At 43.5% G+C, this 25786-nt stretch overlaps 1 protein-coding gene across 7 annotated transcripts in view; it reads left to right on the top strand.

Moving 5' to 3' along the window:
• nav2a (neuron navigator 2a) overlaps positions 1-25786 on the top strand; it is a 215282-nt gene that overhangs the window by 178588 nt on the left and 10908 nt on the right. For 5 of the 7 annotated variants that reach the window (XM_071489495.1, XM_071489496.1, XM_071489494.1 and 2 more), the window contains 12 exons: positions 7451-7580; positions 10172-10490; positions 10766-11486; positions 12833-13052; positions 14421-14707; positions 15993-16058; positions 16792-16836; positions 17387-17547; positions 17936-18118; positions 21092-21144; positions 23852-23875; positions 24222-24296. In XM_071489495.1, the coding sequence (XP_071345596.1) occupies positions 7451-7580; positions 10172-10490; positions 10766-11486; positions 12833-13052; positions 14421-14707; positions 15993-16058; positions 16792-16836; positions 17387-17547; positions 17936-18118; positions 21092-21144; positions 23852-23875; positions 24222-24296 (2284 nt within the window). The remainder of the gene's footprint in view (positions 1-7450; positions 7581-10171; positions 10491-10765; positions 11487-12832; positions 13053-14420; positions 14708-15992; positions 16059-16791; positions 16837-17386; positions 17548-17935; positions 18119-21091; positions 21145-23851; positions 23876-24221; positions 24297-25786) is intronic. The other 2 variants (XM_071489498.1, XM_071489500.1) reach the window with 2 other exon arrangements.

Below are 25786 nucleotides of genomic sequence, written 5' to 3'. Positions count from 1 at the left end.
GGCTGAGGGTCTTGATTTACATGGAGAGGGAAGGAAAGAGAGTCGGCGGGGGAAAATTAATAAGAGGTTTGTTATGAGAAGAGAGAAACAGACAGAGTCCTAAGAGACATGATGTTTTGGTTGCCATGGATACTGTATCAGCAGACCCCTCCACCCCCCCTTGGGCTTTTAATAAGCACACCTGCCTCGCCCTAGGAAACACACACTGCAGAGGGTGGGGCTTTCTCAGGTAAAAAAGGCTTTTCCTACCCCACATCCCAAACATTTCGGCTCTAAGCTCCACAGCTCTTCTCTCGTGATCTTTGCTCACTGTTATTTGCTTAAGGCTGTTTGTGTTTTTCTGTGCTTGTCCAGTTTCTTTGTTTTACTAAGTAAAGTATGAGCAGAGTATGAGCCTCAGCCAGCTGAACTAGCCACGGAGCCTGCAGCTTTTCAGGGGAAGCGCAGAGATCAGAGGCTTGGTCCAGTGTCCAGCCTGCAGTCTCTACCAGGAGGAAACAGTAGATGGAGAAAGTAGAGCAAAGGAGCAGAGCATATTGGACTTTGATTCATCTACAGTGAGTGGTTTGTGGAGCGCTCAGCACAGGGTGAGTTTTAATCCTCATACCTCCCCTGACTGACATTTTCCATGAGGTTTGGTGCAGGTGTGAAGTCGGGAACTCAGCAGGTTTGTGCAGGTTACAGTAACTGGATAATGTTGATTATCCACATTTCACCATGTGAGCTGCAGGAAAAGCTCCAGGACACAAGTCTGCATGCCAGACCTTTTGTGTCATGGACTCTTGAACCAGGCTACAAAACAATATGTTGCTAAGGTTTTTGTCCCATGAGCCTCAGATGGTATCACTCACATCTGAAAACTACTGTTTAGTTTCAGATTTTAACTTGTTTCCTCTTAAGTAGCTTTAAGGTTGGAACAATCTTCTTATTCCAAACTGTCTGATAGTATCATAAAAATATTTTTGCATCAGCTTATTCCAGCTCTTCACTGTAGCTGTAATGAAATGTTTGAATGAAGTTTTTACACATTTCCCCAAATTCAGCCTGTTTAATATGAGTTTGTGATCTCCACAAGGGTTTGTATTAAAGTTTTGTGGGTTTGAGTGGATATTAGAAGGTCCATATATGTATAATAAAGGCAATATCAAGCTTGATGACTGTATTTTCATGCACTGTTAGCTGTCAGTGTATTGATCTATTGTTTCCATACTTAAAAATGATGGAGTTTGATGTTATTGGAGCATTTTCCACAATTTTATGTACTGGTTCTTTTATATCAGCAATCATAAACTTTTATTTAATGCACATTTTTGCACTGTGACACAAAAAATTAAGTTCAGATGGAGAAGTAACTGAGAGCATAGTGGGAAAAAGAGAGAGGAAACTATTTTATTTCCTTAAAGTGGCTCATCATGTGTCATCTGGAGACACTTTTAAAGGTTTCAAACCAGATGAGCATGAAAAGGACAGATTCTGGGCAGATTTCTCCGTTAAGTTGTTGCTGCATCCAAACAAAGCTGGTGAAGTTTTTTGGGATCCAGTGCACCGGTTTCGTAGAGGCAGTTACAGCCTTTGCTTCATTCTAGCACTGAGGTGACAATAGGTCGGTTTGTGTGTGATGTGTGTTTAAGCAGCGTGTCAGTACACACGTGACAAATTCCAGCAGCATTTTAAATTTTGCTCCTTGCTCCCGAAGAGGATGCAGCTCAGAGATCTCCTCTGTGTGCCTGAGCTCGGTCGTGCGTGTCACGTGTTGACACACTTTGGTGTGTTTTCACCACAGATCCGGATCAAGTCGGTCGAATCTAAGGGAGTGTGTGTTTATACATCAAACAGAGAGCGAGAGAGAGAGAGAGAGAGAGAGAGAGAGAGAGATGAGTCAAAGGAAATTAGTGTGAAAGAGATGCAGCCAGAGGGATCGAAATGCTTTGATAGATTGTTTGAGTGCAGATAGCAAATGTTTTCCCGAGACAGGGGACAATGGGACCAGACACAACAGAGAGAGAGAGAGAGAGAGAGAGAGAGAGAGACATTCCTGAGTGTGTTGTCCAGTCCAGTCCTGTCATTTCTCATCACTGCAGGGACAGCTGTGTCATTTTCGTACCACACGGCTCCTGGGCTCCGGCCCGGAATGTGCCGGGTCCCGTCCCGACGGCCCCTTCGCTGCCTCCCTCACTCTCACACTGTGTCCTTTTAGTACTGCAAATTTCAAAAAGAACACAAAATAAGCTTTAGAACCAGGTTTGGAGTGTTTTTTTTTTGTTTACAGTAATTTAAAAGTAATATCTCTGCTTCTGTATTATCCAACATTTTCCTGTTTTTCAGTTGTGGAAAACAAACAGTTAATTGGTTCAGGACAGGTGATGATATCATACTTCAGATCTCAGCAGCCAGCAGCCTGTCTGTATTAATAAACCCTCAAACACTGAAATAACTTTTTCTGAGCCAAGCTACAAAGCAGCTACAAGCTCAGATACTGATGTAAGAAAGCTTAATGTTTTTCTGTGACACTGTAAAACTGGCAGAACAACCCTCCAGAGCCTGCTGAAACACCCTGCTGTCCAATTTTCTGTTTTGTTTTGTCCTATTTTTGTTTTACTTTTCCACTGCCTGTAGACTCATTTGCATTGATTTTGCATTATGTATTTTTTTTTTTACCACAAAACAACATTCCTCTGTGTTTCTGCTATGTGCATGATTGTGTAGTATGGCTGAATTGTTCTGTCACCGACTGGAAGTTAAACAGTAGAAGATACAATCATGAGAAGAAAAGTGATTTTAACATTAAACACAAGAAAATAAAAAATTTTACAATTTTTAAAATATATTAAACAAAACCGATTTTCTTCGTTTTATACAGTTTGCAATCTGTCATTCAGTTCTGTGAAGTAATCACAGTCTTGTTTACACCTCAGATGTTTCCTGATTTATTTCTATTTTAGACTTTAATTCATTCAGGGACAATTTCAGAAGATTGGCTTCTTTTGTGAAATGAAAAAATATTGTTTTGCAGAGAAACAGTGATCTTCCTCAAAGTATTGATCAGATATTGTATCAGTACTTGTATCAAAAAACAAAATAATCATCCAAGATATGTTTCCACTGAAAACTGATAAACAGTCATGTTGTACTGGGCAAACTGCAGGAGACAAACTTGTTTTCCATGTTGTGCCTTTATGCAAACCACATTTCCTGATAGGAGTAAAGTCTGTGATGGTGCTGATATGTTTGGGATGAAGTCACAACACTGGCTCCTCTGTTCTGATGTTGTGTCTGCAGACTTTACCTATCAACTTGTCCATGGTGTCATCTGTGCCCCCCCCTCGGCCCCGAGGGCTGTAAGTCAAAGTTCTCCTGCCCCCCCCCCTCCCGTCAGTCTGTCTGTGTGGACAGAGACAGAGATCTGGGGTTATATGATCCAGACGCAGTATGAGGACCAGTCTTCGCCCCTCAAACACAGGAAATCCCCTTACTTCTGCTTCACAGCTCTGTTATGGCCGCATGTCTGTGTGTATATTTCTGCGGCACGGAGCCTGTGTGCATGTGCCAGAGTCGGACGGGGGTTTTCAGGAGGGGGGGGTTACAGTACTGCGGGGCCGACCAAGAGACCAACCGACCGCAGTCCCCAGGGACGCACACAAGAGAAGTTAAACAAACACAACCACGGCCTCTTTCTCAGGACACCACCAGTCACTCCTATTGGCTGACCCACCAGGCAGCCTTTTTTTGTATTGCCCCCCCTGCCTCCCCCACTCCGCTCTTCTCTTTAAGGAAAGTTTGGAGGTTTGGCCTCTGACCTCTGACCCCCTAGAATTTCTCTCTAAAGTGACCTGGTGAGAAGAGAGGTTTCTCTCTGGCATGTCTTGATGTGGGTCTACTTTTCCTCCTCCACTACTGTGGGAGAGTGGGAGAGTGGATGAGGAGCTACCTCACACAGTTTGAACTGCACGCTCCTGGAGATTTAAAGGCTCAGTTCACCCAAAAGCCGAAGTCTCGTAATCCAAAAACCTATCTGCACAGCGAAATAATGTTAGAGAGTCGGACGCTTAAAGAGGAAGAGCACTTCACCTCCTTTCCTCTGTGTAATGATCTATCAGATGCCGGCTCTGTCGGCCGGTGTTTGGCACCGCTTCCTCGTGGGGGCAGCGCGCGGTTAATGTCTCCGTCTCCTGTGATTGGCCGTAAAGGGCCTGGCGGTTGTTAACTGGTGGGTTGCTGTGCCAGCAGGAGGCTGTGGGCTGGGCCACGCTGCTTGGCCTGATCTCTAATTAGCACTGGCTTGTCAGCTAGTCAGGGTGGATCTGTCTGGGAAATTGTAGTCTTGCACACACAGACACACATGCACAGAAACCATAGCTGGGAAACACAGAGTAGAGCAGCAGTGGGATGAGGATTGTCCTTGAGTTTCAGGGAGTTTGTCTGTGATCATGTGGCTTTGACTTGTGTTGCCATTCGATTCTTGTTCGGCTGAAGTGGCTTATTTAGGATCTCGGGGTGTGTTTGTATGTGTTTCAGTGTGCTCTATTAGTGGCACAGCAGCAGCAGTGAAGTGGTTAACAGTCCCGGGGGAGGCTCATGTTACCAGCAGCAGGGCAGGTCCTCCCCCCTGCCCCCCCATCCTCAGTCTCTGTGTCTGTTAGTCCAGAGAGAGACCAACAGTGCCCGAGGGATGAAGCATCAGTGCAACCAGTGACAAAGGAGCTCGATCTAGGAAGACTGCCAGGGCGAGAGAGAGAGAGAGAGAGAGAGAGAGAGAGAGAGAGAGACTGAGAAAGCTCAGAGAGAGAGGCAGACAGAGAGGGAGCAGGAGAGATATTTGTCTGTGTGAACTCTCTCAGTGGCATGGAGTCATGAAGCTCTCTGTCCAGCTTAGCATTTTCCCGCAGCGCACTGGTTCCCACGGCAACCCAGGCACCCTGACCAGGTAGATGCATGTGTTTGTGTGTGTGTGTGTGTGTGAGTGGGAGTGTGTGTGTGTGTGTGTGTGTGTGTGTGAGTGGGAGTGTGTGTGTGTGTGTGTGTGTGTCTGTGTCTGTCAAGGAGACTTTGTGCTTCAAGTAATGATGACTTTGATTTAGTTGGTGTTGAGGAAGTGTTGAGACCTTTGTGGGTTTGTATGTGTCCGTTTCTTCTTGGCCGTCCACATATCTTTATTTTCTCTCTGTGTATCTGTGTGTGTGTGTGTGTTTGTGTGCATGTGTGTGTGTGTGGGACTTTCCCCAGTGGGTGTATGGACGAGTTGAGACGGTTGTGGTCACTCTAAATCTCTCTGCACCTCTCAGCTTGCCTGCTCCACGGATGCTTTCAACTCCGAAGCTCGGTGTCTGCTTGCTGCTGGTTGATTTACTCCGCTGGTGAATCCAGACGGAAGATGTGGTTCCCCTCAGTCTCTGTTTGTCAGGTCGCTCAGCAAATGTGTGTTTGGCTGCGTTTCTGCCGAGCACCGGCTGATAAGATTCTGGTGGTAATCTGAATCTGGGATTTCAGCCATTGAACGTTCTTTGTTTTTGTTTAGTTTTTTTTTAAGCCATAATTATGATGTTGTGTTCAAGTGCTGGTGGGAAACATTCAGGACGTCCAAGCTGCTTTCTTTTTTTGTTTGAAAATCTGACCTGACAGATGAATGATGAATGGGATCTGATATGTAGCACTGGGGTTTGAACGTCAGTACTTTTTTGAGGACAGAGTGAAATAGTTCTGCATCATAAAGTAAATTATGTGTGTGATAGCTGATTTCTTGGGCAGATGCTTAGTCTCTGATTTTTCCTCCTTTTAAACTGAATTTCATTTTGGCAAAGTCATTCTTGGCTGCTTGTGTTACCGCAGTATTGAACACTGATATTTTTAGGGGTTTTTGTTGACTTTGGAAGTTTGAAAAACAGAGTTTGTATAAACTGGTTTATAGTATTTTTTAAAAAAGTATTTTTTGGTATTACCATCAAAGAAATCAGGTGCCGTTTTGATACTAGTAAAATTTAAAAGCAACATGCACACCCACTGTTAATGATGATTGTAGTGTTGAAGCAGCTGTTGATTTGATGAGTTGATAATTGGGCCATTAGCTGGAAATTCATCTACAATAATTTTCATTATCAGTTAATTGCTTAAGCAAAATGTCTTTTTGTTTTGGGCTGTTGGTGACGTCAGGTTTGGCCTCTGAGAACGTTTGATGACTATTTTATATACTAAACAGTTGATCGGTTTATTGGCAAAGAAAACAATCAGCAGCTTAATCAACAATGGAAATGATCTTTAACTGTAGCCCTGATTGTTGTGATAGGTGTGTGTGTGTGTGTGTGTGTGTGTCATTAGTTATTATTGTGTACAGGCGTGTTTCACTGTCGTCATAGAAAAGACTTTTCACAACAGGTTTTTATGTCATTCGTCTAAACAGAAAGGTCCTCTGATGACGGTAAAAATACACATACTCTGACAACACCAACTGTGTGTGTGTGTGTGTTAGATTGTGTGTGTGTCCTCTGGTGCAGTCAACCCTACACTGGCCATCACCATCAGCCTCCCCCTGGCCCTTTCACAGTGATGTTTGCCAACTGGCTGGGCTTCCTGTCCCCCACAGACTCCAAGCGGATCCACACACACACACACACACACACACACACACACACACACACACACACACACACACACACACACACACACACACACACACACACACACATATTTACAAATATCCTGCATTAACTCCCAGCGTGTTTGCTCTGTTCAGATGGATCTGTTTGAACAGCTCACAGACACACAAACACACCATGATGTCACCCCTCCGTCGAGCCTTTGTTCATGTGATAGACAACCCCATTCAGCCTGTGTGTGTGAAGTCAGTTCAGACGGAGAACAGAGGAAGAGAATCACCAGGCAGCCGCAGATCCCGGATTCATGTTGGATTTTTAGTATTTGCATTTGTATTAACACTGTAATTAATGGATGAAGTTTGTCTTTTCTATTCATACAAAGGTGGTATTCATTTATCAGAGTTATAACTATGCAGAGCACTTTTCCTAAAATGAAGTATAGAGAATATGTTGTCTAAATGTAGACACACCCATAACCATAATCACACCTGCAGTGTGGATGTATACTCATCTGTGCTAAACAGCAGCTGTGATAGAGGGCTCAACTTCAAAGTTTTACCTTGAATTTGCAAAAATGAAAATGTGACTGCTGCCTCGAAAAGCATCTCTGTGTGTCAAGAGTTCAGCCGACTGATGCAGAGCAGTGTTGGGGTTTTCATGACATCACAGCTCACCGCCGTGTGTTCAGGCTCCACTGACTGTCTGCAGAGTGAATGAAGCGTCTGTCTCTACAAAGAGGAATGAAACATGTTCCCATAGAGCCAAGTGGACTCTTCCCATCCTCTCCACTTTGGATAATTTATTGTGTAGAGTACTGAAGTGAGTCTCTCTGTTTTGTGTGTGTGTGTGTGTGTGTTCAGCTGGGATGACAGCAGCTCAGTGAGCAGCGGCATCAGTGACAACATCGACACTGATGACATCAACACCAGCTCCTCCATCTCCTCCTACGCCAACACGCCTGCGGCACAGCGCAAGGGCCTCAACACACAGGTAAGACAACACACACACACACACACACACATAAATTAATATTGAAAAGTTTTTAAGACTTTTTTTCAAACCAGTTTATTTTGGATCTGGCTTCAAGTTCTGTCTCCTTTCCTTTTTTATTAGAAAAGAGTGTTCACGAAGTCATTTATCTAAACACAAAACCTGAATTTTAATTCTTTTAATATCAGTGTGTGGGAAGTTAAGTCTTAATAGATTAAGTTAAAGACTGAAAAGGATTTGGATTCAATAAGCGGATTTGATACTAGATTCAGATTTGATGAAATTCCATCAGAACCCTTGTGGGCTCAGGTCTCCCTCTGTTTGCAGCAGTGCTTTACAAGCTGCTGTCAGTTATTGGACACCAACGAGAACAACTACAGGTTTTCTCCAGCAAACAGTCACTCAAACATGTCGCCTGTCAGACGTCAGTGACTTTATTTTGGCCATTTGAACAACATTGATTTGATATTTGCAACTTTTCTGAAAGCTGAGTTCATGAGATGTGATGCACAATGATGTTTTTAAAGATGTTCCTAAACATGACATTCAAATGCAAAAAGCTAATTTTTTTAAAAAGATGCAAACAAACCTTTTTGTTGTCAGTCGCCTAGCAACAGTGTTATCTCAACACAACTCACAACAATCATACACTCAACTTCCCACAACAAAAATATGATCACGAGCTCCATTTTGAGGGCAGCTGGAAAAGTTAAGCTTTAAAATTTAAATGTAAAATTTTAGGATGTTAAAGTGGCGACAGACAAACTTAACTCCAAGTGGTGCAGCTGTCACAGAGAAGAATATAGTAGTGTTCATTATGTAGAGGTAACTGCCAGGAAATGTGTTATGTATTTACATTATCAAATGGACAATGAATCGTTTGGCTGCTAGCAGGAGTGTTAGCAACGTGGCTACCACTATCTGCTTGGCTACTGTCCAAATCAAGCAACAACCGTAAGAATCCCACTCTGAACTAGAAACCCTGAAACCCTGATCTCGTGCTGATCCAGAAGAAGTAAAGCCAACTGAATGTCGGTTTAAAGCCTATCGCTCTCCCTCTTCGCCGTCTTTGTCTCCTCTGGGGCTCTTCTTCTTTTGCCGTTTCCACTGTTACTCCAGTTGTTCCACTGTCCACCGTGTCCACCACCTGGAGAAAACTACTGACAGCTACCGGGAAAAACAAAAGCACTACTCTCCTGCTGCTGTTCTGGATGTGCAATGGAAGCAGCACTTCCTTTGTGCTGTAAATCAAGCCTGAAAATTTGTGCTTGGTGGCAGAAAGAATTGCATAGTGAAAGTGACGCTTATAGGAAACCAATTCTACAGTTAAATTGTGCAAACAACATTTACTATATAAACTAAAATATAAACTATATGCAGACAGCTGCAAACTCTTGTTTCATACCTCTGCATGGTCGTCCCTCCACTTTGCCTCTTTTTCCTAAAGCCAGTCTTTCCCAGCATTCCTTGCATTCAGAGAAGAATGTGAGACTCACAAAGCTAAAGCTGATGTTGACTCTGGCCTCATATCACTAAACACTGATTAAGAGCCACTGCGGTTCAGTAAGGTGATCGGTGAGACCATAACATCATCAGCTGACTCACTTGAGTTCAGCACACACACTATATTGTGGCTGATGTGGAGCCAGTCATCATGTGACGTGTGTCTGTTACAGCTGCTGAGGTCAAGGTGCTGAAGAAAAAACAAAGGAGAGTACAAAGGAGCCTTTCTCTCAGTGCAGCAGCTCTGACACACTGCAGCTTAATAAAGTCTGCCTCATCTGTCCGCTGGTAATAACATGCATTAGCTGAACCGTGCTGCTTTTTTCTCGTGTTGCCTGGGTGACTGCAGAACTCGAAAGCAGCCGTCATCCCTTAAACGGCTGTAATTTACTGTGATAGTTAAATAAAGGCTAGCTATGTTATACTTTTATTTAAAACAGCAAAAGAAATTTGAAGTGCAGCACTAAATTGCCTTCAGTGTGTTTTCTGTGTTAAACTCTGCTGCAGGGACCACCACTATTTCTGCACTTTTTAATTTTTGTTTTATTGTATCTGAAGGTTCAAAAGAAGAAATATTAAAGTCTCTGCCCTGGTAAAATCCTGGAACAAGTGTAAAGTAATAAGACAGCATCAGGTTCCTCGAATGCTTTAACAATATACCTGTTGCTTTGAAAGGGCTTGTAATTAGCAATGAACAAACACAGCTTTGTCTTTCTTCTGACAAAGTCTCCATTATTTCAGTATCTGTCAATCAGATCTGAAAGACTTGAATCTTGTGATTTGCTTCTAACTTTAAGTTCAAGTCTTTTTCTAAAAAACCTGAGCTTCTTCTCTCACCTTTCACTTAACTGGGAGAGCTCTTTCTGCTCGTTGTGACCTCACAGTGCAGCTCTTTCTAATGTGGTCAAACAGCTTCCTGACAAACTGCTCAGGTGGTGGTGGTGTGGATGCTGGTAGGATTACCCAGCAGGATGGTTGCGGTCATAAAACGGAGCGCTTTTTAGAGCCACTTGGCAGCGTCTCATAAAAGACGCTTTCTTCAGCAGTAATAAATCTGACTGTGTGTGTGTGTGTGTGTGTGTTCCCAGCCTGTGACGGATGCAGAGAAGCACTCGGCCTCCACAGCGTTGCACCAGGCCTGGTCAGGAGACGAGGTGAAGAGGCCAGACGGCGGGTCAGACAGCGGGGTCAGGATGGAGCCAGGCTCCAAGTGGAGCCGCCGGAACCCCTCCGACATCTCTGACGAGTCTGACAAGGGCGGCTCGGGGAGAAAGACGCCCTCTGTGTCTCACACAGGCTCCTGGAGGAGAGGCATGAGCACTCAGGTTGGGGTGACGTCCCCCCGGACTAAAAGCACCAGTAGCACAGGCTCCACGGGCTCCATCAGCCTCAAGACCCACAGCTCAGGTAACACAGATCCACCACCAGTAGCTAGCTGATGCATTTATATATTCTGCTCATCTTCTTAAATGAAGTTATAGAAATGTATTAAACTACGTAATGATATAAATATGAAATGAACTTCTTAAAGAAAAACACATACATTTTAAACTTAATTTAAGGGGAAAAAACCCTCTAGTCTTTATCTTTGTACCAGATGCTACCTAAAGAAAAAACAGAGCTCCTTGTGATATGAAACTACCCACACGCCCTGCTGACGTCTCCTTCTGTGTGTCCTGCAGCCAAGACAGATGATGTCAAAGTGTCAGAAAAAGGACGCGTCTCTCCTCGTTCTAACGGCCTTCACCGCTCGCCCTCAGACGCAGGACGCAGCAGCGGTGACGAGGCGAAGAAACATTCGATCACCAGCCGCACCCCCACAACAAACGCCCTCACGCACACTGTCTCGGACCCCCACTCCCAGACGCACACACTCGCCTCGCGCACCCCAACCAGCACCTTCGGATTCAAGAAGCAGGGCCCTGGGATGGTAACTATGGTTACGGCCAGCGGTGCCACCATCACCAGTGGTTCAGCCACCCTTGGGAAGATGCCCAAATCTGGGGCACGCTCACTGGCAGGAGGCCTTAAAGCTGGGGGGCAGGACGGAGGGTCGGCTCTGGGTCACCATGACGATGGCTTCCTCCCCATGAGTGCCCGCTCCACGCTGCAGTACCGCAGCCTGCCGAGACCCAGCCGCTCAGGAGCTGCCGCCCGCAACGGAAACCGCTCCTCCACCAGCAGCATCGAGGCCGCCGTGCTCTCTGTCACGTCTCACGGCAAAAACTCCATCAGCATCGCCAAGGGCAACGGCACAGGAGGCCTGCTGGCCAATCAGACAGATCGGGAGAAGGGGGTCTCTGAGATTGACAACCTGAGGGGCGGAGCCGTGATGCAGAGTGGAGGAGCAGCGACTGTTCCTCTGACGGGAAGGCAACAGGTTTCTTCACCTACACTACGCAGGTGAGCGCACACACACACACACACACACACACACACACACACACACACACACACACACACACACACACCCCCTTACAGAACATCACTTGTGTCATAATGTCAGTAATCCTGTAGACACAGTGACGGCTAACAGATGAGCCACACTAAGTGGAGCTCTCCTGTATGGGCTTGAGTTTACCCACATACAGCACAAACAGTACACACACACACACACACACACACACACACACACACACACACACACAGAAGATCAGTTTAGAAGACAGTAATCACGTAGTCACAGTAAATGATAAGAAGCTGTGAGTAAGGATCACACGTGTGGGCTTGTTTCACACACACACACACACACACACACACACACACACACACACACACACACACACACACTCTCTCTCTCTCTCTCTGTCTCTCTCTCTCTCTCTCTCAATGAGGTTAAATTAGGCCATTGTGAATGCAGGCCTTGAGCTGGGCTGATCAGCTGCCAAGCCTCAGCCTTGGTGGTGCAGGGGGGGAGGGTGTGGTGCAGGGTAATGGGAGCTGAGTCTTACCTCAGCGCTCTGCCCTCATTAATGTGAGGGAGTGATAACTCTTCAAAGAGGCTGTGTGCTGCCATTATCGCCCACCACGGCTCCAGTCATCACAGCCTGCCATTTAACTCTAACTCAGGATTAGCAGAGAACCAGGAGGGAGTTGTGTGTGTGTGTGTGTGTGTGTGTGTGTGTGTGTGTGTGTGTGTGTGTGTGTGTGTGTGTGTGTGTGTGTGTGTGTGTGTGTGTGTGTGTGTGTGTGTGTGTGTGTGTGTGTGTGTGTGTGTGTGTGTGTTGGCCTTAGTCAGACTCGAGCACTGACTCTACCTTCTCTGACTGCAGGCCTGCTGCTGTTACAGAGTTACACCAGTGGAAAACATGCTCAGTTCAGCTCTTTGATCCAGAACACTCATTAATATTTATATGAAATTTGTTGTTAAATTTGCTGCTAATATTCAAAGTCCCTGGAGGAGGAACCCTAATGATTTCAGTGACCCCCCTCTAATCTTTCTTTTTGTGCCATCAGGATAACATTTATTAACTCACAGTGAAACACAGGTTCAAAAATAAAGTAATTAGTGATCTGGTTCTTACAGAAATTTAAATGGCTCTCGTCTTCTTCTGGGTCAATGCTTCTGTAATCAATCAATTAAATCAATAAAATGACCTGTTACAATGTCAGAATTGTGTGACATTGTAAATTTGTTATGTTGGTCACAAACGGGAGATTACACACCTTTATTTCTGATCTTTTATCAGTGCTCCAGCCCGACTTCATCTCTTTTCATCACCCTTCCCCCCCTCCTTGATTTTCTGCAGGTTGTTTGGTGGGAAGCCCAGTAAACAGGCTCCGGTCACCACGGCTGAAAACATGAAGAACTCCACTGTTATCTCCAACCCCCACGCTACCATGAACCATGTGGCCACGGTGCTGGAGTCCCCTGATGCAGGGCTGGGAGGCGGGGACAGCGAGACCAGCAGCCCCCTGTTCGGAGGCAGAGCCCTGGGATCGGGGATGGGGACGCTGGGCAGTGAGCAGGTGAGGGGAGTGGCGTGGTGGTGAAATCCTGAGAACATAAATATTAAAATCATCACTGAGCTCCTGGAAGATTATTGATCTGTTATCCTCTACTGTAAATTGTAGATAAAAACTGCCAGTGTTGTCCAGAGAAAAAGGTGTTTTTGTTTCATCTCGTGCTTCAAATTCGCTGTAGCCTGGTTTATTTTTAGAACGGAGTCACAGGAGCAGCCGTTTGTTACACTGCACACATTCTCCACCTGCCCACCACCATCATCTACCATGAAAAGAGGAAAAGTGTTTTTCTTTTAGTTTATTTTGAAGTTGCATTTAAGTTATTTTTAACTCACTCTGCCACTGAAATATCTCAACACTATTCTACAGACATTTTTATGGTGAATCCTGATTATTTCATTTAGCAGTGAGGTTGATATTTATGCTTCAGAGTGTAATATCAAAACAACTATTTAGCGGATTGTCGTTTGAAATCTGGTGCAGATATTAATCAGGAAGAAGAATTATAATGTCACAGTACATGTATTATACTTTCCTCCTCCACAGAACTGACTCACCACAGAAACTATAATAGACAACTGTCTTTTCACACGTCAGCTCGATGGTTTGTGGTCAACTGTCACTTCACTGTCAAACCAGCAGGTTTAGTTTGGTTTTATGATTTAAAAAAAATTGTGTGCCTTTGAGCTTTGAAGTCATTAAATGTGTTTGTGTGGGAAGTGGGAAGGTGTTGACAGAGCTGATGACAAGGCTTTGGTGGGGACACAAGGATGACTTTGTCTCACCTGACTGACGTAGCGTCAGTCAGACTTCCTTAGAAGTACAGATGGACAGTGTAGGCACTTGTTTGAATAACTGTAGGCTGCACACTGAAGCAGGGCCGAAAGGTGTGAGCGTGCTCAGTCATGAACTCTCCATCATGTTCTCACATGATTCATTAGGCTTTTACAGACGAGTTATGAATCATAAAGTGACAAATCAGGCATTGTTTTTCAAAGCAGCAGTCATGTCTTTAGAAACAGTGAGCAGGAGATCAAAAGTGTGAATAGTCAGTTATTATAAGCAAGCAGACCATCAATCAAACAATTAAATAGACCAGGGCTGCAGCTGATGGTTGCTTTCATCAGTGATTTATCTATTGATGTCTTCTTCATTAATCATATGATCTTTTTGAAGGCAGAAAATGGTGAAAAATGGCAATTGTAATTCTACACAGCCCAAGATAATATCTCTACATGACCAACAATCAAAAATCCAAAGATCATAACAATTTACAATTTCATGTAGCAGAAAAAGCAGAAAATTCTCAATTATAATAAATAAACTATGATTAAACCAATTCAAAACAATAACCTCCTCTCCACCCGTCCTCAGGCCTCCAGTCCCGGCTCAGTCTACTCCTCCACCGGCCCCTCCAACAGCCTGACGTGGGGCACCACCTTCAGCAGCTCCTCAGCCCAGAGCAGGGAGAGTACGCTGGGTGGACACGGGGGGACGGGCAGCGTGGGCTACCCCTCCGTCAGCAGCATGCACACCAGCAGCGAGTCCATCGACATGAGCCTGAGCAGTGCCGGAGGAGGCGGTGGCCACGGGACCCACCGGGAGGACACCCTGTCCGCACTGGGCCGCACCGGCAGCGTCAAGACTGGCATGTCTGAGAGGTGAGGACTCACAGTAGTGGGGAGTTTTCTGAGGTGTCCACTGTCAAATAAAAAAAAATCTTGTTTCCTTTTCCAAAAAAAAAAACAACCCTCATCTGTTCTGCATCTTGCCTTCATTAGTCTGGATTACAGGGTTCCTTCCAGGTCCTATACACTGTTAAGGAGAGTGATTCATGAATTAATGTGACTTTCCAAAAGTTGCATGAACTAATTAACAGACATGTAAACTTTTGATGGACTGGTAATGATGCTCAGACTGGTATAAGTATCTTTACTTGAAGTATAACTCTGGTCTAATACAACTTGGGTATAGTTTGTATAGTTTTGGCTGTAATTTCTATCTATAATAATAACTTTTCACTAAACAAGTGAAACAAAAAAGGGGAAATAAGATCTAAACTGTAATAAACAAGAATTATTCCTTTATTTAGTCTTAGTCATACTTGAGAATTTCATTTTATGCAGTTCCCACACCTTCTTAAAAATCTAATTTAAGGACTTTTCAAGGACTTTATAGGCCTAGTTCCCTTAAATTGAAGGGACCCAATACAGATAATTTGTGATAGTTATAACTACTATCACAACACTAAGAATTTCTATGAGAACAAGCAGACAAACATAAAAGTAGTTCAAATTAGCCTCATCTTAAACAGTTAAAACATTAAAATGATGCTTTTACAGTAGGTGCATGCATCACTAATGATGATAAAGTAGTAGAATATATATATGTGATGTGAAAATGATCATAAGCGTAAAACTTATTTAGTTTTTGTTAAGTAACATTTTGAATCCATGACTTTTACTTGTAATGCAGTTTTTTTGCTTTCTGATAAATTCACTGAAGTAAAAGATCTAAATACTTCTTCTTCCTGCGCAGTTCTGATGTTAATTCCTTATAAAGGATCCAGAATTGAGATGATGCTCAAAGCATTGGTCACGGCGAGGTGTCGCCTCTTGTTTGCCGTTCTGTCTGCGCTCGAGCACAGAGACAAAATCCCACGGCGTCCTCAGTCTGTTCTACAGTAATTGTGGTCATTGTAGCAGATTCCATCCTGACAGGTTGACTGTGTAATGTGACAGGAATGTCTCAGAGGAAACTTAATAGCATCTGGAGACAAAGCTTTGAGGCTATGACATCACCCTCCTCTCTGAGTTTTCTCATTAACTGCATTGGTGAAGAATCTCGCAGTTGACTTCAGCTCTGTAGGATTTCTTCTTCTACTTTTTTCTCTAAAACTTTCTTTCTCTGTCTCTGTTGTTCGTTTTCTTTCCTGTTCTCCATCAGTCCCCTCTCCTCCCCCTCCGCTAGCCCTATATTCAGCCGAAACACGCTGCCTCGGAAGCAGGACAGGTAAATGTACCTGTGTGCAGTGTTAGGCTGCTGGTGAAACAGCTGCGGAGGTTCCTATCAAACCACCACCTGCTGCCACACACACAGCATCACACAGGACCACAGAGAGTCGCTCTGTGTGGCAGCTTGTTGTACTTTGTGTTGCTCTGTGTGGTAGTTAGTGGTTATTTTTAGGACCTCTATCTCCTGTGTGAATGAGACGGTGCAAATGTGAGGCTGTCTGTGTGGATGTCGGCAGCTTTTGTTTAGGTCCTTTCTAGTCACTGTAACATGCTGCCACCTTGTGGTAGAGTGTATATTTACCCAACAGCAAGAGCATAGTGTGTTTGATATGGATTTTTCACTGCAAAAATCTCAATCTTAAGGAATCTTTTACTGTCTCTGAGCCTTAGATTAAAATAATCACCCAGCTTGATGAGACAAATTAAACTGTTTCAAGAATTTTCTATTAGCCAATATCATTTTTCTTTATCCCTCTATATCCCCTGAATGATTTCTGTCAAGAAAATGTTTGTAACAAGTTGCAAGAGGTAGTTTAAAAAAAAAAAAAAGAAGATTCTGAACTGAATAAAAGAAACATTTATTTGCAAGATGGAGATTTTTTGCAGCGTATAAGTTAGGATGTACTTGTGTCAATAAGAATATTAGGTAGTACTTGAGTGGTGCAGCCACATGTTTCTTTGCCTCCTTGCTTCCTTTTTCTTTCCTCCTCTGAAGTGTTTCTCTCCCACAGCGGGCCACACTGTGGTAGAAACACTCTGCCTAAGAAGGGACTCAGGTACTGACTTCACTTCCTGCTGGACATGTTGCACTTTTGCACACCGGTTCACCAAATTGTCTCTGTTTTGATTTTTTTTTCTGCGTCTACATTCACTCTTCAAGGCTTGTGCTCACGCTTTTAAAAATGCTTTTGAGACTTTTGTTTGGCACTTGGCACATGTGTTGTTGTGTTGTGCTTCTGTGGAGAGGCATGTCACCCTGTCGTCGTACAGAGCTGTCACTGTGTTACACTGTAGCAGGCTTGATTCCTGGGGTCAGATTTTCTTTGGCTTCTGTTCTGCTTTTTTCCCCAGTTTGTGTTGCTCACAGCTGAGAATCAGTCGGTGTTCACGCTGTTGTAATTTCTTGTTTCAGCGTCTGATTCATCTGATGTTAGATCCCGGCTACTAATCTGGCTGCTTAAGAGAAAAAAATCCTCCTCTTTGATTGTGAAAAGTCAAAAAATCAGAATCCAGATCAACTTGTCCTGTAAAACACAAAAGCAACACTGCACCTGTTCTGTTTTGTGTCATTGCTTCTACCCTAACCTCCTCTTTGACCTCTCGTAGATATGGTCCGTCCCCACAGCTGCGCAGCCACGAGGAGGCCCGTGATTGGCTGCGTTCCCACTCCACCAGCGGGCTGCAGGAGTCAGCCAGTAACTCCCCGTTCTCCCCTGGTTCCAGCCTCACCTCCCCCTCCGGCACTCGCTTCAACTTCGGACAGCTGGGTACGCCCCAAAACCCAGCACTACACATTTATTTAACTGGGATTCATTTGTTATTTAGGGCCTGAAGCAAACTTAAGTTTATGAAAACAATCTCTGAAGTCTTTGTTTTTAATCCAAAAAGTCTACTGGGTTTAGTCTGATACATGTACTATATCATTTTATATTAGCAGTGAATGGACAAAAAAGTGATTAATCATCTAAATCTTTTATCCAGAAAAAAATGCCAAACAATCTTTGGCTCCAGCCTCTCAAATGTGAAGAATTGCTGCTTTTCTCTGTTTTATATGATTGTAAATTTTTTGGGTTTTGGACTCTTGGTCGCACACAACAAATAATCTGAAGATGTTACTTGCTTGCAGCTTATATAATTGCCTGTATCACTTTACAGCATCCAGCCCAACTTCGGCAGCTCAGGTCAACCTCGCCGGGATGCGCAACAACAGCCTGACGAATCAGGACGCCTCCTTTGACCCTTGTAGCGACAATCGGCTGAGAAACTCCTGCATGTCGCTGGACGAGAAGACTCGCACCATGAGCCGGTCGGGCTCCTTCAGGGACGGCTTCGAGGAAGGTAAGAGCAGACAAAAGATGGATGGATGGATGCACAGAGTCCTGGCCATGTTTTCTTCACACACTTGGCACAGTCTGTAATTAGGTGTAATCCTTTTCGAGACCTGCATGCCTCCATCTCTCCAGAACTCTGAAGCCTTCCCCTCCTTATTCCACATCCACATGCCAAAAGAGTTATTATTCCATTTGTTTAGAGAACATTAACACGGATTACAGCTGCTCCTCCATGAAAAGCCCTCTATCCCCTTAGAAATCCGTAATCAGCTTTGGTGTGGCTTTGTTTTTTTCATAAGCTTGTTTATTGGGAAAAGTACCCAGCAGTGCTTTTCCCACCAGCGGGCAGACTCCCTGCTCAGGAGAGGTCGCTCCACTGGGGTCTGCTCAATCCGCAGAGCCATGGAAACACAACGCTTTGATTTAGACTGGGAGAGAGGGAGGAACATGTTGTACTGTGCTGAAAATGGTTCTCGTAATGGAAAAATCCAGCCTTAAAAACCTCAGTGAACCGCAATGTAAACATCAAACCATGTCATGATGCAGCCACAAGACATGTTTGCAAGTGAAGTGCACGAGTAAATTAATTCCTGATAACCAGAAATGTTTTTGTCTAAGCCTGTGTAATCAGCAGGTGAATCCAAAATCCTTTCAAGATTGTCAAAAGGCATTCTGGCAAATGTAGCTGATAACTACAACTATGACTGAAGTAGAACAGAACGTCACTGATGAAAATCACAAACTGGTTTAGAACCTGACAGTGTGAAGGGATCTAAACGTAGTTTTTGTCCTGCAGAGCTGAAGGCAGCAAAAGGCAACAAGAGGGACAGACAAAGACCTGGAGATCAAATCCACTGAAACTGGTTCTGTAAAGGCGCCTTAGGGGAATCAGCTGTGTGCATGTCCTTTAGGAAACCTGGAAAATCAAGACTCCTTCTTTAAAGCTCAGAGCATGTGTGTTTTTTTTTGTTTTGTTTTTTGTTTTTTTACCAGATTCTGAAAAACATCCCATGATAATCACGTCATCCTGACTGGATGATTCTCTACATCACTGTTTAGGGCAACTGGCCTTCTTCAGAATAAAAGCCTGTTTTTATCTCAGCATAGAGTGTATAGAAAAGGTGTTTCCAATAACAGCTCCATAAAGAGGCCATTCGTATTCTATGAACGAGCAAATACAGAGTAATATCACCAACAAGAAAACCATCTAGTGTTCAGGTGATCACTTGATTCACCACCTCCACCTCCACCTACCAACTCCTGAGCAACTTTGGCAGTGAGATTTTGTTACTGCAAGAACTTTTTGACATTAAATTTATTCAGGAATTGATTTAAATTGGATAATCTGGGAGATATTGGATATTTGATGATGTTTCCATAACAGTCTCCAGCAAAGACAGATGACATCCCACTGAGCAGTGTGTTTGTCTGATCACGTCAAAGAGGCAGCTACAATGGCTTATTGTTAAGGTTTTAGCCATTAGAAATAGTAAAGTCAATATATGGCTGCTAATAATGATACCACAAAACACCTGTACTTAGGGCTGTCCACTTGTGATCAGATGACCTGAGATGATTGTTAAAGGTGTGAACAGAGCCTTTGTTTCAGGACATTTGTCTCAACAAACATCTGCTGAGCTTTTCCTGGTTATTGTTAAGCTTTTATACAAACATACAGGCAGCACATGCGAAATAACATGACTCAAACGTATTATTATTGCCCCCTCCCCCACAGGAGCACAGTTATATCTGTCTCACTGTGTTTCCCAGCCCTGCGAGTCTGTCTTCCCTTTCAGTGGAGGAGATAATTACAGGGATCACAGTGAGAGGCGTGAGAGAGGTGATGACACACAGGAAACTTCCAACATAACTTTCTCTCTCTCTCTCTCTGTGTGTGTGTGTGTTGGATCGCAGTGTGTAGGTCAGCGAGGACTTGTCATTTGCCTGCTCGTGTGTGTGTTGCTTCAGGGTAGAGTTACCTGACCGTTGTTAGATTGACAGGACAAAAGTCACTTCACCCGCCCAACACTTTGTCAGACCTGTCCTGATGGAGAGCAACACCACTACACACTGTCACCTCATACTCTCCCCACTCTCCCTCCCACTTACCTTTGTCTACACTCACTCTCCTCACATGTGTGTAGAAATCATACTTGCTGAAAGACACTTACTGGCTGTTTAAACAGTCCAACTAAAACTGAAAGGTAGATGAACTCAATCCTTAAGGAGATTAACAGTGTTTATGTTTGTTATTACTTTCTCCTCCAGCACGGAAGGGATTTTTGTTCCACCTCATAATCTTGCAGAACTTCTATGAATAAAGCATTAGAATAAATAGAAAGAAACCCTCTGCTTTATTCTTACTTTGTGAGGAGCTGCCTGTTACTAAGGATGGAAATCAAATGGTCAATTCAGGTCTTAAAACAATGACACTGAGTCACTGTTAAAAGATCCTGTCACACACGAGCAGCTGTGAGTTCTCCTCTTCATGGGGCTCCAGGCACACCATGCTGTCTAGACCAAATTAGAATAAAAGAGTGAGTCCTCATTAAAGTCTTGTCTGCTCCCTGTGAGGTCACTGAATGAATAAATGAATCTGCTGAGATCAGAACGAGCTCTCGGTGCTGCCGATGACTTCACGCTCCTGATCCTTTCTGATCTGCTGCTCCCAGGCGGGAAACAGTGCTGGCGTTGTGTCCTGGCCTCTGATGTGTGATTAACGGCTGAGTCATTAGCAGAGTGAGGCTCAGGCTGTCATTAGTTGCACCACAGTTCCACTGCAACGTGTGGGAGTTTTATCTTCACGACCGCAGAGCTGCAGTCATTACGTTCAGGAGGAGGTGGGCAGGTGGGAGGAAGTGGGCACGGTTGAAGCAGGGTGGGTGGTTCATGTGGGGGGTCTGTTGATAATTATAATACTGTTGTGTGTACAGATGTACTTTCTAATCCCTACTTTTACTTGTGGTTTTTGTCTCCTCAGTTCATGGATCATCCCTGTCTCTGGTCTCCAGCACCTCCTCCATTTACTCCACGGTGAGTTCATCAAACCAGCAGCTAATTAGAGCTGAATATAAATTTGAATTATCTTTTAATCCTGGTGGTTGATACAGTACATAAGCAGTGCTTGTTTGTTTTTGGTTTATTACTTTTTAGGAACATTTTCAGCCCCGACAAATGTTAAATATCCCGTTTAGGACAAATCTAGATCTCAACCTTTTAATAACCAAACCTATGGAGTCAAAAATGTGATTAGGCTACAAACAACATCACTGCAACTTCTCTGGTTTAGTTCAGACTGGGATCTTGGCTGTACATCATGTTTTCCTCCTTGAAAGTTAACTGTGTAATAAAGTTAAAAAAGACTAAAAAAACAATCATAAATATTGAAGTTAAATAACAGATCTTTTGTATCTCAAATATCAATATTGGTATCAGTGTCAAAAACACAGAAATATAAGTCTGGCTCTACTTTAAAGTAGAAAATAAAACACGATACGGGTGTTTCAGTAGTAGAACACCATTGCATTTATAAAGTATCAGTATCAGCAGGAAAAAACTGAAGTAAACAAGTCTCCATATAATTATTGCTGAGAAAATGACAGTTGGAACATGTTGTGTAGTAAACACTCTGCACTGTTGTGGCATCTAAACGGCAACATGTCATTTTAGAAAATCTTTGCAGAGCAGTGAGTATTGTTCAGTTTCATGTCGATACCAGAGCAGCCAGTTTCTGCCTGTGGAATTATGAAATATTGAATATTTGAGTTGGCAAATACGCTGTTAGACATTTACTTTCTAATCCATCCAGATGTCACTCAAACAACCGCTGAGAAAAAAGTCTGACTGTAGGCACACAGCTCACATGCACACACTGTAGGCAGTCACAGCGTAGCTCCTCCTCCCTCTGTGGGCTGGTTTACTCACCTGGGCAGGTGTAGCAGAGAAACTCTCAGACACTGGATCCCTGCTCAGCACCGGCTGGTCCTCCGAGCCAGAGAGTCAGAGTCAGAGGTTTGAAATCAGAGAGCGGAGGCAAGATGATGGCGACTTTATCCCTGACGGGCACCGTCACGTCCTGGCAGCAAACGGTAGGGACGGGGAAGAGGAGGGCTGCAGGGTTCAGGAGTACTTCTTACTGGTTTTTGTGCCTTGCTGGAGTTAAATACAGCTGTGAGTCAAATAAATAATTACACAGAACATATATTAGCAGATCTTTTTTATGTCTCTCTATCAGTAAAATATGAGGTGAAGGTGACATGTCTGGCTGAAGCTGGAGTCTCCTCTGATGTGGATTCATGCACCATCAGATGCTTCATATCTGAAAAACTAATCTAATGTTTGGAAATTCAACATCAAAACAATGCAAACATGCTCTGCTGCAGCCAAGTTACCATTTGCTTTCCCTTCTGTTCATTTTTTGTCACTGCTCATCTTTCCACCAAAATGCTTATCTGCTGTGATGTCAATAGCTCCTGGCACCGGTTCTGTTTGTGAAGTGCTGTGCCAGGATTTTGCATCAGAGTGAGATCTCTGTGTTTTGTCTGTGTCTCCCAGACAGACAGGCCGCTCTGTTTGTGTGTCTAGGATCAGTGGGTCGTGTGCGTGATTGACAGCTCTGTTTGGGTGTGGACAGATGCCACTTTGTTATCCATCCACTCATGTCACAGAACATATGTGCCTTCACACTGCGATACATGCACAGACACATGCTGCTGAAACCTGTTTTGGTTATTAGTGGTTTTTAGGTGGGACTACATGAAAAATCATTAATTATCAGCTGCTCTGCTCCTTTGCTTCTGCCACAACAACACAATCACTGTGTTCAGGCGTCAGGCCGTAAAAAAATCACTGAAAACTTATTAAAAAACAACTTAAAGAAAAACACCAAGAAGGCATCTCATGATCCTCTTAAGTTATTTTAATACTTAGTGATCAAAAATCATAAATAAATAAAATATCTCTCAAAATGTAAAAAAAAATCCTCCATAAATTTCTGGATATGAACCAAAATCTAAACTTTCTAAGTTTGGTTGAAATCCCAAACACCCCCTCTCAATATAGCTTCATTGAATTGATAGTTTGTTTTTAATATTCATCAAATCTATCAATGTTTACGGGATAACAGCCTGTTATTCTAACACTGCATGACAACAGAGTCATAATTATTTTTAATTATGCACATTAAATGCTTTAAACTGACCAGACTTCGAGTCTGTGAATTTCGCCCTCAGCTAATCTCTCACTAACAACCAACAGGCTGTTAGAACAGGTTGAGAAAAACATTTCCAGATACAGTTTCTGTGCCCGCTGCAGCCTGTTCACGTATAAATGTGGGTGTTGCATGTTTCACTGTTTTGGTGATCATCATCATCATCATCACCACCAGCAGCAGCAGCAGCAGGAGGGTGTGTTGTGTGTTTTCGTGCGAGCGTTTGTTTTGCGTGTCCTCTGTATGTCTTTCCTTACTATTGTTCTGTGTGCCGTCTATGACAACAATGGGACTCACACAGTCACATGTCTCAGTGAAATGCCTTCAGGAGGACATCTCTGCTTTCCAGACACATTACACCAGACGATCTGCTGCACAGTTTATAAAGCTCATCTCCCATCTGAGAAATCAGAACGGGAGCCGGGACATGTGCAGCAGCTTGAACTGCTCTTCTCTTTCATTAAACCATGTCAGGATTGAGTCAGTGCGTCCTGTAATGATTTTTTTCTTCTTCTGATGTTGTTTTTACAGAATGAGGAGAAGTCTCAGTCGGAGGTAAGTGTCAACCCACCCACAGCACTTCTGTCCTCTTTAATTTTCTGTGTGTAGCGGCTGAACTTGTTGGAACATGGGGTTGTTTTCACAGTTGTATCCAGTTACATGTGTAACTGTTTGGTGACTGACCCTGGAACAGGCCCTTGTTCGTTTCTGAACACCTGTGCTCACCTGAATATGCTCTTTTATGCATCTGCTGTGTTTAATCTCTTAATCTGAACATATCAGAGGTCAGATCTGGGAGCCTCCCTTGTTTGTTGCTACAGTAGTTTTGTGTGAGTGTGTGTTTGGTATTGAATGCTTTTATCTTGGTACTTTTTGATGTCACACTTTTTTACATCTTCAGATCCGCAAGCTGCGCCGGGAGCTGGATGCCTCCCAGGAGAAGGTTTCCGCCCTGACGACACAGCTGAGCGCCAACGTAAGTGAACAAGCACTCAAACGCACACAAACATACACAATCCTAAACAAACTCATTTGAGCATGAATACTGTCTTCTTCTTGTGTTTATTAAATTTAATCACTTATATAGAGAATAAAACACTAATTTTGTGTTTTTTAACAACAAAAAGTTTTGCAAATTTGCCCAAAAATCTGTTTTTAAATGATATTTTATGAGTTTAATGCAGTGGTTCTCACAGTGGTCTCCCTGGCAAAAAGAGGAATCATTTATTTTCAGTGTAATTTCATCCATTATGACAGAATGTGGGTCATTGGTTTCAAACACTTTCTGTCATAAAACATCTAAAAGCAAAAATCTTATCAGATGGGGGTCAGAGGTCTAATTTGTTTCAGTTCAGGGTTCAGGATGTGAAGAAGTTTGAGAACCACGGGTTTAATGTACTGTGATGTTTTTTAATTTATGAGGCATGTCAAAAACAAATTCCCTGGATCTGAAAATATTAATTTCTTTTTATATAAGTTTAAGTGTGGAATTGAAAAAAAAAATCCACAGTTTGATCTGTTGGAAGAGCACTGTACAACTGTAATACAAGTATGAGTTGTAGGAAGTGAAAATGACAATAATTTACTTATTTCAAAAGTCTACAATCATTTCAGAAAGTACATGTAGTTGAAAGGCCCTGACCTGAAGCAGACGTAAGGTGTTTTGCCAAAACACAGTCTGGCCCTCACAAGCTCCCAAACAGTTCCTGAATATACATCAAATACTGAACAGATAGCTCCCACAGAGCACTTTACTCACAGAAGGTGTAATTTTACATCTGGCAGAACCATCAGAAAATCTCTGTAAGCGTCTCCAGACACGATCCTTTCTGCCACTCTAGCTTCTATATTGCACAAGTCTCGCCACGCTACACTTGTAATCTGCTGCCTGAGTCAGAGCACGCTCGCGGTTTGACTGTGGATTAGAGATATGGAGGGAAGGCAGAGGTGTTAGATTACAGCGGGGAGTCAAGTCTCAGCACACTGCTGAGGGACTGTCCCAGATGTGGACTGAAGATTTACAGCTAATGACGCCTGGATACAACAGGGAGTGGTGTGAGTGTTGAAAGAAGAACACAGGTAGAACAGTGGGGTTGATAGTTGGGGGGAGGATATGGGAATGTAGGGGGTGAGGGAGGGTTTATGTTCAAATATTTGATTACACGCTGCAGACAGATGATGAATTATCTGAACACACCTTGAAGCCCCTGAGGCCGAGAATCGAAGAACATCTTCTGCTGCAGAAAGTCACCACCTCTGTCAACACCTTATTCAGCGCTCACACACACGTCCTGCAGGCAGACACACACCAGTTATATTAGTGGTGTAAAGACTAATACAATGTAGTGAAGGATGACCACGCTGACTTGATGAACTGGTGCATTTAAACCAGTTCATCCGCAGTGTTACACTCAAAATTTGGTTTTCAAATCTTTCAGAAGTGTTATTTGTTGTTTATGATTTCAT

Source organism: Trachinotus anak, unplaced genomic scaffold, assembly GCF_046630095.1.
Source record: "Trachinotus anak isolate AG129_WGS33_773 ecotype Australia unplaced genomic scaffold, CSIRO_AGI_Tana_v1 ptg000011l, whole genome shotgun sequence".
NCBI lineage: Eukaryota > Metazoa > Chordata > Actinopteri > Carangiformes > Carangidae > Trachinotus > Trachinotus anak.
Note: the sequence above shows the minus strand (reverse complement) of the source record. Positions and strands in the feature narration are given on the sequence as shown.